Here is a 14,065-nt window from a genome sequence, read left to right as displayed (position 1 = left end):
ATGAACTACGAAAAATTAAATTGAATTGCAATTAATTATAAATAAAACTTTAGGAATTCAAGACTGAATTATCATTTCATGCCAAGTACTTTTGTCTCGATGGATCGTGGCTTGAACATCATAAGCACTGACAAAGATAGTGATCAGATTAGTGATAGTCTGCCACCTATGCTAAATTTCGATAAATTTTGAAATAACTTGACCTCACAGCCAGCTATAATTAATGCCTTGCCACTGTACAGTTGTAAACATAATTTACTGATTTTGCAAACTCAATATCTGATGTTAATTAATCAAATTATTTTGATCCGAGAGGAAAAGCAAGGGAGAGAGAGAGAGAAGAGAGAAATGAGGACGTGGCAACCAGACCCTCGAGATATTATTGTAAATCAACAGTATATACTAGTCTCATTACCAAAATTACTACTGGAGTGTGCAAAGTATGTATGAGTATAATATGCATCACTTCGATTATCTTTCCATATTTAGATTGATTACACGTAATACGGTAATTCCGAAGACTCTCAATTAATTACACTGCATATCGTTATTTCATGCACAGATGAGTAACGCAGACGTGCACGCGCTCTAAATATAGGATCAAATAATTTGCTCAACTCCGATTGTGCGGCAAAGTAGGATGGATAAGGAGAGGGAGTGATAGAGATATAGCTAGTTTATCGGAATTCGATGAGGCAGCGCTAATTGCTTTCTATATTAATATGCATCGTCAAAGCCGTCGCTGCTGGGAGTGTGAAAAATGGATACATCGGGTCCTAAATTTATGAGTAAAAAAATATATACGTACCTATATTTTAAAGGGACATGAAAATGCAATGAATGATAAGAGCAAAAGGGGGCGAGACGTAGTAGCTGCACCACGTGCGATAAGAAAAATTGAAATCTTAATTTATGGGATCCTAGAACGCGTATGTGCACATTTTGATGTGGAAGTTCATGTATACCTTTACGAAGTTGATCGACTCACACTTTTTTTGCAAACCTATACGTTGAAATATCCAAAAAATTTGACAATAACAGAGATTACATTTTTGAAAAAACTATATGCTGGCTTCATCGTTCAGTTAAAACGATATGTGCTTTACCTTTTCTCTTTGTCATGGCCTGTAGAATATAATTAAAACTGAAGCACTATTTTTTTCCCTAGAAAAAATTTTATTTGAAAAAGTTATGGCCTTACAATAGAGAAAATTTACTGACAAACGTGCTTCTACCAAAAAATTTGATTGTTACGTTATTCGGGGATCAACTATGCCAATTCATCCTAATCAAATTATTAGTGTTGAATTTAAATGCTAGTTAAGTTAAAAATGTATAAATTTTGTAGAAAATTAAGAGTTATGCTTAAATGCCATCATCAACCGATATTTGAAAACTTTAATTTTAACTAGTTATTACTTTTGTTCGTATGAAAAATTTTAACATTGCCAGGGATCATCAGAAACGCAGTCAAAACTCGTTTAAAGGATTATCAATTGAATTTTGAGAAAACACTGTAACTTTATTTGTACAACCATAATTTTCACCGAAGTATACCCATTCTAATGCCACCAATGTTTTCGATGTAACTTTTTCCAAAGTAAAAAAGTATGTTTTGGACCAAAATGTACTCTACGAGCTAAAACAAATGTAATAAGTTCAAACAGACCAGCAAATGCAACCAGTAAGTAATAACTTTCACCGGAAAATGGTTATCAGTAACATCTAACTTTTTGAAGATTTCGACGTATGCAAGTATCGAGTCCTATAGTACCATCCAATCCCGAATTGATAGTTTTCGCGATCCCGGACGTGTCGACGGTGAAAAAGCCAAAGGGGGGTAATCTCATATGATATATATAGCAAAGTGTGGAGTAAAAGCTAACGTAGGTGTTATAACTATTGACCCCCGAGCACATCTCATGTGATGCCAATGCTCATGTGATATCAATGCCAAAGTTAGAAACTAACTTTCCCCGCAAAAAATGCCTCAAATCGTATGTATGATGAGTGTACCTATATTAACTATGCATGCCATAAAACCGTGCCATAAAAATATAATTCTAGATCTACTAATACATTACCTTTGTTAACAATTTCTAGTTTCACATATACAAGCTAGAGTTGCAATTCGAGAAAATATTAATTAAAATTACTGTGCTAGAATGGTACTCTAGTGTCATTTCACGATCTAGGGACTTTTTACTTTTGCCAACCTAATTTTTACCATTCTGGACAGTAATTTCTAACATATTGTACAAATAGTAAAAATCACTGTACTTACAATAAAAATTACTGTTCTAAGCATTAAAAATTACTGTTCAAATAGTAAAAAGTCACAAGACGACCTAACAGTACCAGATTACCATTAAAGCACAGTAATTTTAATTATTTTTTCTCTCTCAGTAAGGCTAATCGACTGGCGATGAATTGACTATTTTTAACTCGAAGCTTATGGGCACTATTTCAATTACTTATTGCATAAGTATCCATATAAAACATTGAAAATACTTCATTAATGGCGTTGTACAAGGTACGTTCTAGGATAATGCAGAGTTGAGAATACTCACAGACGCAGCAGATGCCAAGGCCCAGAGCGCAGGGCCCACTGGAGATGCCACGTTGCTCCCGACAATCGTTTCTATTCATGCATATTCCATGTCGACGCTTGTCCTTCGACAGACAATCCTCCGCTACTGGATCCGGAAAGAAGCTGAGAACTGAAAAAATCAGAGAAAAACAGAAAAATGAATACGTGCTTTGATGTGTTGATATGTTGCAGTTAAGAACTTTGTATTTGTGATGATTGACATAAACGGCTAGTATAATATATAACCAAACGTTTAATACATTAACAAATTTCAAATGACGCCAATCAACAACCCTATCTCTCGATGTAAACTCTAATTATGTTATGTAGTCCGAATAGAAAAAGTCACTTAGTTTAATAAATAAAATACAAAAAAAACCTGCAAGTACAAGAAAAGTAAAGAGAGAGAGAGAGAGAGAGAGAGAGAGAGCGAGAGAGAGAGAAAAGATAGAAATTACACACGCACGTACGGGAAGACACCCGTATCTTGTAGTTGGATTTTTCTAATAGGTGTCCTTGGCTGAACAAGGTCCAAGGATATACCTTTTTTAATCAACACATTTTTAAACCGTGAATACAGTTAATAAACGTATTTGGCTCAATTTGTTGCTAATTTATTGTCAATGGCAATACCTATTGACAATTAAAAAAATTGACTTATTTAAATAAAACAGTACTTATTAGCAAACTAACACGAAATATATATAGCTTGATTTAGGCGAGATTCATTGATTTTTTCATTTATCACCTTAAATTCTCAATCAATCTTGGGTTTAATTCATTCTTTTGAGTGTCGAGAATATGCATCTACTCTTATTTTTTCGATGAAATCTCTGGCTATTGAATAAATAATTTTATTAAGCTATAAAAGAAAAACAACCTTATCAACAAAGTAGAAAACTTTATCTCCTGACTGTGCTAAAATTTTATTTTCTTCACTGCTGGAAAATTCCATCATCTATAGAGAACTAGGTAATCGGATTATAATAGTGTTCACTTCACAGTGCTAGGAAATACTAATTCTTTGTATAAAATTTAGATTTAGCAAAGAAAGGATAAGTAAGTTCAGCGAAATAATTAAAAGTATTCACAAGTTTGAAGCCTAGATGAAGCATGTCAGAAAAGTTATGGTTCATCGAGTTAATGACTGGACGGAACACGAGCATAAGATAAAATTATCAGGGATACAACTCAACCATAAGAAACAATTACCGAGGATACAACATGAATATAAAAGTCATTAGTTTTATCTTAAAGTACGATTGTGCTAATGACTGCAACGGAGCTCGAGTGTTTAACCATAAGATAAAATCAACGAGGTCGCAACTCGATCATGAAATAAAACCATCAAGATGCAACTCAATCATTTTTTTCTTGGGACGCACTTCACATTTAAGACGAAGGACACCTAAAATCGTCCGAATGTGAACAAAAACAAGAGAGAAAATATCGATGTAGCGAACGGGTAAATTTCACAGGTATACGCTTCTTATCGTAGGGCTTAATAGTTTCTTGAAATGACAACTTTCACCTCTAGAATCATCACGTTGTACGCATTTTCGAAACTACGGCGATACCGCTTAGCATTTCCATAATGAAGAAGGACCACTTTCGATAATTAAATCACAATTACGGAGTTACTAATAATACAATGACGTTACAACATTTTCTCTTTATACGATTTGCTTATAATATACGGGTGCAAGTCGCATTATTATTTCATTAGCAATTGAAATTTTGAAAGGTTGACACCACAAACATTTCTGTCATCTATTTCTGTTTTTTTGCGACGAATATTTTCACCCCATCATCATAGTTTTTACCACTGTGACCAGCTCCAGTCCTCAATACACAGCAACAGCAAAAGCTGTCACTTGCAGAATTAGCATCATGGAGAACAGCTTGATAAAGCAAGCAACGAAGGTGGATCCAATTCTCAGGGTGAAGGTGAGTACCAGCTGGTTAAGGACGAAGTGCTGTGCTCCATGACCAACCAGTATAAGGTCTTCGAGTTTCTCGGACAAGGCACCTTAGGACAGGTAAGTGCTGTTCTATTTCATTTCATAAAAATATGAGGAAATACCCAAAAAATATTCCATTTTCGTCCCCCATTTCAATAATTTTACTCGTAATGTCGTGAGCTATGAAGAAAAAACTTTAAACACGGATTTCAGTGAGGGTGACACCCTTTTTTCACAATTTACATGTTTAAAATTATGTCTATCCATATCATCTATATAGATTTAATTTTAAACATGTAAATCGCAATAAAATGGTGTCACCCTCACTGAAACTCGTGTTCAAAATTTTTTCTTCACAGTTCATGACAGTACAAGTAAAATGATTCCGATTTCGAGGGTATGCCTCAAAAAAAATTTTTCTGCATACCTCCGCTGAAAGTGCGTTATATCTGACCTGCTCCAAAACACATAAGTAATCAGCTCTTTCGGCAAGGGTATGCGGAAAAATAGTATACGCACCACGTTCGGAGGTTAAGAAATCTCCTAGATTTCACGTTACCCGTGATTACCTACATTTATTCACGTAAAATCAGCGACATTCTTAACTTCGCTCACTGAGCGTGTAATATAATATTTATTTAAGTAGGAGACAAACATTTAAAGAAATCCAAATAAAATACCCCATTTTTGTCCCCTATTTTAATGAAAAAATTTTTTTTGTCGCACACCTCTAAGATACGGCTTATTTTACTCGCAATGACATGTACTATTAAGAAAAAACTTTGAACATGGGTTTCAGTGAGAGTGACAACTTTTTTTTACGATTTAAATGTTTCAAACTCTATCCATACATATATATATAATGGATATAGTTTTAACATTTATATCGCGGAAAAAAGGTGTCACCCTCACTGGAACCTGGGTTCAAAATTTTTTCCTCATAGTTCATAACAATACAAGTAAAATAAGCCCGGTTTCGAGGGTATGCGTCAAAAAAAATTTTTTGTTTAAATGGGAGACAAACATATTTAAGGAAATCCAAAAAGAATACCACGTTTTGGTCATCTATTTTAATGAAAACGTTTTTTTACGCACACCTATAAGATACAGCTCATTTTACTCGCAATGGCACGTACTATTAAGAAAAAATTTTGAAAAAGGGTTTCAGTAAGGGTGACAACCTTTTTCACGATTTAAATGTTTCAAACTCTATCCATACATATCATCTATATAGATATAATTTTAATATGTAAATCGCAGAAAAAGGGTCACCCTCACTCAAACCCGTGTTACAAATTTTTTTCTCATAGTACATGACAGTACAAGTAAAATGAGCCTGATTTTGAGGAAATGCTTTAATAAAATTTTTATTAAAATGAAGGATAAAAATATACGAGAAAATCCACAAGAAATATCCTGTTTTCGTCCCCCATTCAAAAAAAAATTTTTTTTGAAGACAGACCTTCGAGATTGGGCTAATTTTACTTGCAATGCCATATACTGTTAGGAAGTAGTATATTGCGTACAAGTTTGCAAAGGCTTTGATTTACGAATCGAGAGGTTTACGGCACGAGCCAAAGGCGAGGGCCGTAACGAGGTTCGTACAGAAGCCTTTTCAAACAAGTTTTGTATACTATTTTTCTACCTGAGAACCCAAAATCAAGCGGCAAAGGTGCTATTTTGAGGTTAGAAGGCGGAAAAAATTTTGATTAAAGGTTTTAGTTAGTGTAAAACACTCGTTTACCACAACTTACATGCTATTATTATATCTATACGCATTATCTACATACATATTTTTTTTTTTTATATTAGAGTGCTCTACGTCCAGCTCCTTTGATAAGGGCACTACTATGGGCACTTAGCACTTGGGAGAAGGACAAGGAAAGGGATGGGAGGCCTCCCATTACTGAGAGGGGGGTAGGGGGAAATTAGGCAATTTTTGCTGCGAGAAGGTCGCCTTAAACCCTCCTCGAGGAGCGTTGCATGGTGAAAAAGCACATATTAAAAATCACAGAGGTACTTGCCCGAAAAGTCGCACTGGCGGGGAATCGAACCACGGTCTCCCCACGTGCCAATCCACGGCCTAGCTGACTAAGCCACCGCGCGCTCGTCTATATACATAAAAAAATGGTTGACAAAAACGAAACACTTTTTGTAGATTATGTTATACACATTTTCCTACATCGTTTAATTTGTAAGGCATTTTTATAAAAATAACATGCCAAAATTTTTTATTTTTTTTTATTTCAAATTTCATAATTCGGGGACAAATGTATCTATGATAAGTCAATACATATTTTTTTTAAGAACATTTTTTTTTCTTTTTGGGGCGTTGAATTCTCTATTGAAATATAAATGACTTATCATTACAGATCTATTTGCCCCCAACTTATAAAATAATTTATGTTAAGAATTCTATACAACCCTCCAAGTGGAAATTCAGTTTATTTCTCCGTTGTTTTGACCCATACCATTTTTGCCGCTTCAACTATTTTTAATTCCGCAGGTCGTAAAATGCTTGAAAGAAGGCACTAATGAGAAAGTGGCCATAAAAATTCTAAAAAACCATCCGTTGTACATTCAGCAGGGTCAAATCGAGGTGAGTATGCACCATAAACTCTCACATACAATTATGGCTTGATGTAGACTAATTGCATTTTTTATCATTTCCACAGATTTCCAACGTATCGCATCTCAATAAGAAAAATACAGATCAGTTCAACATCATGCGTGCCAACGAATTCTTCCGGCAAAAATCGCACACCTTCTTAGTGTTCGAGATTTTGGAACAGTGTTTATGACTTTATGAAGCAACATCGATTCCCGCCTTTGCCACTCGAATGCATTAGGCCAATCCTCCAGCAGGTTCTCACAGCGTTGCTCAAACTCAAAGTACGTAAAAATATTTTTTTTTGTGCATCTTTTATCGGAACTTTTTTAAGATAAAAAATATTTTTATTTGCATTCACTGTAATGACAGTCAAGGAGACCAGTAAGAGCTGGTTGCTTGATCGTTTAAAAATAAAAATGTAAACACACGTAAACTAGACAATTATCAATTTTACAGCAACTGGGTTTGATCCACACAGACCTGAAGCCGGACAACATCATGCTGGTTGACCCCATCCGACAGCCCTACCGCATCAAAGTGATCGACTTTGGCTCAGCCTGTCACGTATCCAAGGACGTCTGCAACAGTTACGTCCAGACGCGATACTACCGTGCCACAGAGATTATACTTGGTCTTCCATTTTCTGAGGCTATTGACATGTGGTCGCTTGACTGCGTCGTTGCCAAGCTATTCATGGGTTGGCCTCTATACCCTGGTAGCTCGGAGTACGACCAGATTCGTTACATTAGCCAGGCCCAGGGTCTGCCAACCGAGGGAATACTTAACAATGCCAGCAAAACGAGCATGTTCTTCTGTCGGAATATGAATGGAATGTACTTTTCAAATAAAACTGACACGGCCGATCGTAAGTATTTTTCATTATCCGCAGTTTTATTATTCTGCTCGCTTTATGTGATAGTAGTTCCTAATTTAACCTCGGATTTTCATATGCTGGCATTGTTTTTGTTCCTTTAGTCACGTATTCGTTTTGGCGTCTCAAAACTTGCAATGAATACGAAGCCGAGACTAGCGTTAAGCTGAAAGAAAACAGAAAGTACATCTTTAATTCTATCGACGACATTGGTCAAGTTAACGTTACTGTGGATCATGAAGGAGGCCAATGTTTTGCCAAAAAGGCCAATCATCAGGAGTTTATTGACCTACTCAAGTGGATGCTCATTATGGACCAGGTAGTATAATTTAATTGAACTAATAATTTCTCTTCAAAAGAGAAAATGCACTTTTCACGTAGCAAAATTTAATCTACAATTGTCATTTCATTTGCCAAGAGTGCCGTACAACACCAGACGAAGCCTTGGATCACGCGTTTGTGACCCTAACTCACCTTGGCAACTTCCGTACCAGTGACTCTATAAACGGTTTGCGGCACCACCACCCCGCTTCCACCCTTCAGCCAACACTGCCGTCTGTCATGACAAACTTTCACGTGCTGACGTTCAACAGTACTGCCGTTAACAAACAAGTGCAGTGTCTAGTACCCTAATACCAAACCGTGCAGTCCGGCTACGATGGCCTTTCTTACATTTACAGGTCCAACAATGATTGTCAAACCACCCAGTATAATAGCTCGTCTATCAGCTCAACCGAGGGCCGAAGTAAGGTTAACGATTTCCCGCAACAACTGATACAGGATATTCTATGCCCACAACCTGACTATCAAACCATGCCTAGTCCAACCAAGCACGTCGCCATGGTGCAGCCTCCCTGGATCCCACAGACACAAATTCAGATACAGCCCTCCATCATTTTCCAGCAGGCGATGGTGACGACTGCTGCGGCTGCGGCTACCCAGCAGTTCGGAGTTCCCGTCTCGATGGTGGAAACCGACCGGCAGAAGATTTTGACGGTAAGTACTTCTACTACTCCCATACTCATTAGTCTTGTACATTCGATTGTAACACATGGCTGTGCTTTTGTTTTGGTGTGAAAATCCACAGAACGTGGTGCAAACACTGCAAACACCCTATCCCAGTGGTAGCAGCCAGATGGCCACAATCGTGCATCCCTGGGAACATATACTAAGCCAGCACAATGCTATTTAACAATCGTGGCCGTTATCGTTGCAGTCGATACTGGCCTCGCAATCCTCGGCTACCTTGACATCGCACCATGACCATCACTCACTGACTTTGTCCTCATCTTCGTGGTCCTCAAGCGAACACCATCTGCAACAACAGAACGATGATCCGGCCGAGGGGTTGCATGGCAGACAGCAAACGATCACGATTTACGACACGCCCTCACCTGTGGCGTCTGTCATTAATATCAGCGGCAACGACAACGACGACGACGAGTCTCAGAAGAAAGGGTTAATATACTACACGCTATTTTAACTTTTAATCGGTTGGTGTTAGAAGGATCTCGCTTATTTTATCCTTTCATTGTTTTACAGTATTAAATCGACATCAAGGACGATATACAGAAGTCAGACCCAACATGATCAGTCAACGACCCAACATGCTCAGCCCATGAAGTACGTACCTGAGCTCCAGTACCGTATTAAGGTGGCTCCAGCGCCTAGTGCCGTATCAAAATGGGGAGACTAAAATTAATTATTATTTTCTTCAAAATATGGTATAAAATTATCGTAGAGACTGTTGTTAGCCATACTCTACATTTTATCTATTACTTTAGTGAGTCAATATAAAAAAACAAAAAAGTTTTATGGTGCCCTAATTGATGAACTGTTACGATACGCTCCTAAGTTCAAGAGTAGTTATACCTATATATATATGTACTCTGCAGAATGCAGACAGCTGAGAGCTGACTTGCACTCGCAACTGTATACTTAGTCTCCGATTATTTAAAGATTTTGTTCGATAACAAGACACTTTTCTCATGTCATCGAAAACTGCGTAATAATATATACAAGATAGTATGTTTTTTACACCTTACAGGTTATTTATATAAGTGCAGCAGTAGGTTGTATATCGCGTAAGCTTGCATTTCCTATCTAACCCGTCTTAAAACTACGATTTTGTAAGCATGATTTTTTACAACTTTCAACGTCAACCTTCATTTTTTTTTATACGAATAGAAAGATGGGAATTCAAAGAATATAATTCAATTTTATTAACCTAGGTTGGGTTATTTATAATTTTAACGTTGAGGACACTGGAGCTACCTTAAGTGAGCATTGTTTTCTGTTTTTTTCGTTTTTTTTTTTTTTTTTTTCAATAACAATGTACTTTGTATGACTTTTTCAAGCGTAACTTTACATTTTTTTTTGTTTATTTTTTTTTTATAGGTCTGGCTGCTCTTTTTAATCAAAAAAGAAACGTCCTTTGGCGGAGTGCAATGTAATGAATGTGTCAACGAAACGACAAATATTGACTGTTGCTGCTGTCAGTGAGGTGCAGCACCGATGCTACGAGCATAAGCAACAGAAGGAACAGCAACAGCGCAACACCGTGAAGAAGCGCGTGAAAGAGAATATGCCACCAAGGAACAGTGGCTGGAGTAAAATGCAATACTCACCCCTGTCGACGATTAAGCCTTCTTCATCGTCGTCGTCATTGCAGCCGATACTGACCTCGCAATTCTCGGCAACTTTAACGTCACATCATAATCATCACTCGTTGTCTCCGTTGTCTTTGAGCAAACACCACTCACATCAGCGGAACAATCATTCAATTCAGGAATCGAACGGCAGACATCAAACGATGACGATTCCTGATATTCGCTCACCTGCGGCTTCTGTAATTATTGTCAGCAGTGACGATGACGATAATGAGTCCCGAAAAAAAGGGTTAGTATCTATGTATACCAGATTTCGGTCCAACTTGCTAGAATTTAAGAAGTTATTGTAAAATTAAACTTGGATACTTACTGGAAAAATAGTTTTATACCTGTAGTCCAAATAAGCTTTAACAACGTTCTACGATTAATATATTTCAAAAAAGTTATGAATGTAAATGGATTGCAAAAAAATTATATTTTGTAACACTACGCAACTGTTTGAACACATAATCAGTGCAGAAAGCTCTTGTCTAATTTCGTATTTTTTGTTGTTTTACAGTAGTGAATTGACACCAACGGCGGTCCACAGACGTCAGACCCAATATGCTCAGTCAACGACGAACAACATGTCGGTTTTATCCTCGTGGTCCCAAAGCGATCTCCACACAAACGCAATCAATTGCGTGACAGTCGTGGACAGCTACAGAGAGATCGATCTTACAAACAGTCGGATCTACCACGATCCGACGATATTTTACCCAAAGTCGTCGGTACTTATATATGACCCTTATTTTCTTGTTTTTCTGCTGATACGTTTTCTTTTGAATAATTTTTTTTCGATATAAATAGCAGATCCGTAAGTTGCCACATAAAAATAGAATTTTAGTCAATTATATTAATTAAACTGTTTCCATAAGATCCAATGCTGTCACGTTGAAAAATGTGTTACTGAAATTTGGCATTGGCAGTGCCATCTGAGATTTACTTGTAGTTAATAGGTAATGAAAAATACAGACATTAAAAAAAATTGACCTACGAATTGATTATTATTTGATACTTCAGTTAGCCAAATTTTCAGGTATGTTGTAGTGAATTTTAAGCAATTATAAGGTCAAACATCGGTAAAATATTGAGTTTGTCGGGTGCAAGAGGGAGTGCGTGGTAAAGAGGGCCTAGCTGCAGGGGCTCCCCTTTCTCTTCCCTTTACATAATACTCCTAAACTTCCTGAAATAATATAAGCAGCGTCGAAATTTACAAACAGAATGAGCTTTAAAATTTGAAAAGTCAATAAAATTTGAGAAACTGTTTCTCTCCCATGTAACTTTGAATTTCAATAAGTATCGACATTGGGTACTGTTTAAGACTTTTTAAAGGTGGGAATAAATCACTTTGGACCCTAGGGCAGAAAAGTACTTTAGGCCCGGAGGGCGCAAAAAACTTTTCTGCCCGTGGGCCCAAAGTGATTCTAAGGGCGCAAAGTGTGACCCAAGGGCGCAAAGCGGCTGATGCACTTTGGGCCCATGGTCAGAATAGTAGTTTTCCTACGAGTTCGAAAAGTCTTTGTTTGCGAACTGAGAGGTTTGCGGCCCGAGCCGAAGGCGAGGTCCGTAACGAGGTTTGTAAAGAAGACTTTTCGAACGAGTATCGGAAAACTGCTTTTTTCCCCGAGGAAGTACCAGCCTCCCAAAACTACCTGAGGGCGGAAAAATACATTATTTAAAACTATGCATAAGAAAATGAAAAAAAAACATTAAAAAGTGTGTAAAGAAACCTAAATTGCTTGTTTAAAGTGTTTTTTTGGTCTAAGAAGTACTTACCTGAGACAAAAAAAAATTCGTTTCTAAAGGTGTCCTTTTTTAAAAAAAATGTACATCATTATTTGACACCTAAAATGACTATTTGAATTGAAAATTTATTTATATATTTGTATGGATCAAATGCATTATTTTTTTCAAACTAATGCTAAGTATGTAGTTAGTTTTTTTATTATTTAAATAAAGATCTTTAATTTGTACAATTTTAAGCATTCCTTTCTAATTTTTTTCGTTTGTTATTTAATTGAATGAGTAAAAAAAAGCTATTTTGTTTTTGCTCGTTATTATGTGCAGAGGATTACACTACTTCTAGAGATATTTAATTAAACAAGTAGATTTATTGCATGGTGGTGTGCACTAACGGTACAAATAAAAACAATTTTTAACTCAAAGTTGTTTTTGAAAGCACAAACAGGGGAAGAAGGAAAAATTAAGAAATTAGCTATACTATCCAATAGACAGTGTGAAAACATCATGTCTTACGGCAGAATTTCATCGAGAAGACAACGCGAGCAAGTTCGGTATACGTATGCTAAAAAAGAAATCATGTTCGCACGCGTTTAAGAGTATACACAAAAACAATCTCATCTCGTCTTCGTGAGTATGTATGTGTATGTTAAACGTAACTACATTTATGCAGTTTCTGCTTTGACGTCACCTTCTCTTTTTTCTGGATATCCGTACATGTGCGAGACAGAATAATCACTATTACAACTCGACATTTAAATTGTTATTCAATTTATTAATTATACATTATTTATGAAATGGTAACTTCTTACCCAAAACTTTCAACTAATCAAGCTGGCTTTGTTTTTTTGTGATTAAAATCGGTAAATTAATTAGAGAGGCCTACAGCTCTAATAATAAAGAAATACAATTAGTTAAAGGCTCACAGATGGTGAAGAAAAATTTTGCTCTTAGTTTTTTGATATTTAAGAAAAATTTGTTTTTTTGATAGCTTATAAAGAACGATCTCGTTAATAATCTCTTGATGTAAAAATAGTACATTAATCCAAACTCCAGACAAATTCTAAATTTATTTACCGAAAAGATAAAGTACATAGCAATGTCCAGAGCAACGTTAGCAAGTTCTCTCACTACAGACTGTTTTCTTACACAAGTGCAAACCCACCTCCTTTCATCCCTGACAAAGTCTTCTTAACTAAATCACCACCGTCGAAAGCCGGTCAATGCTGTATAAAGCGTCACGAGGGATTAATTGAGAACCCAAAGCCCGTCAAATTAAAACATCCTCGCCAGCGGATTGACTCAATTTGCGTGGAAAGGTATATGAGGTTCATTTGCACGCCCAACCCCATTTCGCGCGTGCAGATATTATATCTGGATGTAAGCTCGAACTGTTCAAAGGCACTGGTGGCATTATAGCGGAAGGGAATAGTCGAAAATGGTCCTCCCTCGCTGGTGATGCATACATACGTGTCTGGGCTTAACCACAAGGAGGGCGAAATCCCTCGGTCAAGATGCCTCTGCGCCGATTTGCATTATTCCAAGGATAATGCTGTGATTTATCATTAACGCGTGGCACTACTGCGGCTGCAGCCGCATGTGTAATCGTACATCTGAGGTTGGATGAGCTGGTGCAATTGC

At 36.8% G+C, this 14,065-nt stretch overlaps 2 protein-coding genes across 2 annotated transcripts in view; one reads left to right on the top strand and one right to left on the bottom strand.

Moving 5' to 3' along the window:
• LOC106637636 (uncharacterized) overlaps positions 1-14,065 on the bottom strand; it is a 155,696-nt gene that overhangs the window by 20,109 nt on the left and 121,522 nt on the right. Inside the window, exon 2 of the mRNA XM_089596078.1 lies at positions 2,571-2,720. Within this exon, the coding sequence (XP_089452204.1) occupies positions 2,571-2,720 (150 nt within the window). The remainder of the gene's footprint in view (positions 1-2,570; positions 2,721-14,065) is intronic.
• LOC106637637 (uncharacterized) lies at positions 3,697-13,843 on the top strand. The gene is given in 14 exon segments (XM_089596045.1): positions 3,697-3,705; positions 4,477-4,629; positions 7,058-7,150; positions 7,227-7,342; positions 7,344-7,443; positions 7,619-7,976; positions 8,138-8,355; positions 8,454-9,029; positions 9,121-9,180; positions 9,250-9,491; positions 9,594-9,656; positions 10,533-10,931; positions 11,202-11,412; positions 13,481-13,843. Coding segments are annotated over 14 exon segments (2,961 nt in total).

Source organism: Copidosoma floridanum, unplaced genomic scaffold, assembly GCF_036245765.1.
Source record: "Copidosoma floridanum isolate Cflo_tuat_1 unplaced genomic scaffold, Cflo_Japanese_pri ptg000029l, whole genome shotgun sequence".
Taxonomy (NCBI): Eukaryota; Metazoa; Arthropoda; class Insecta; order Hymenoptera; family Encyrtidae; genus Copidosoma; species Copidosoma floridanum.
This window is presented reverse-complemented; position numbering and strand designations above follow the sequence as displayed.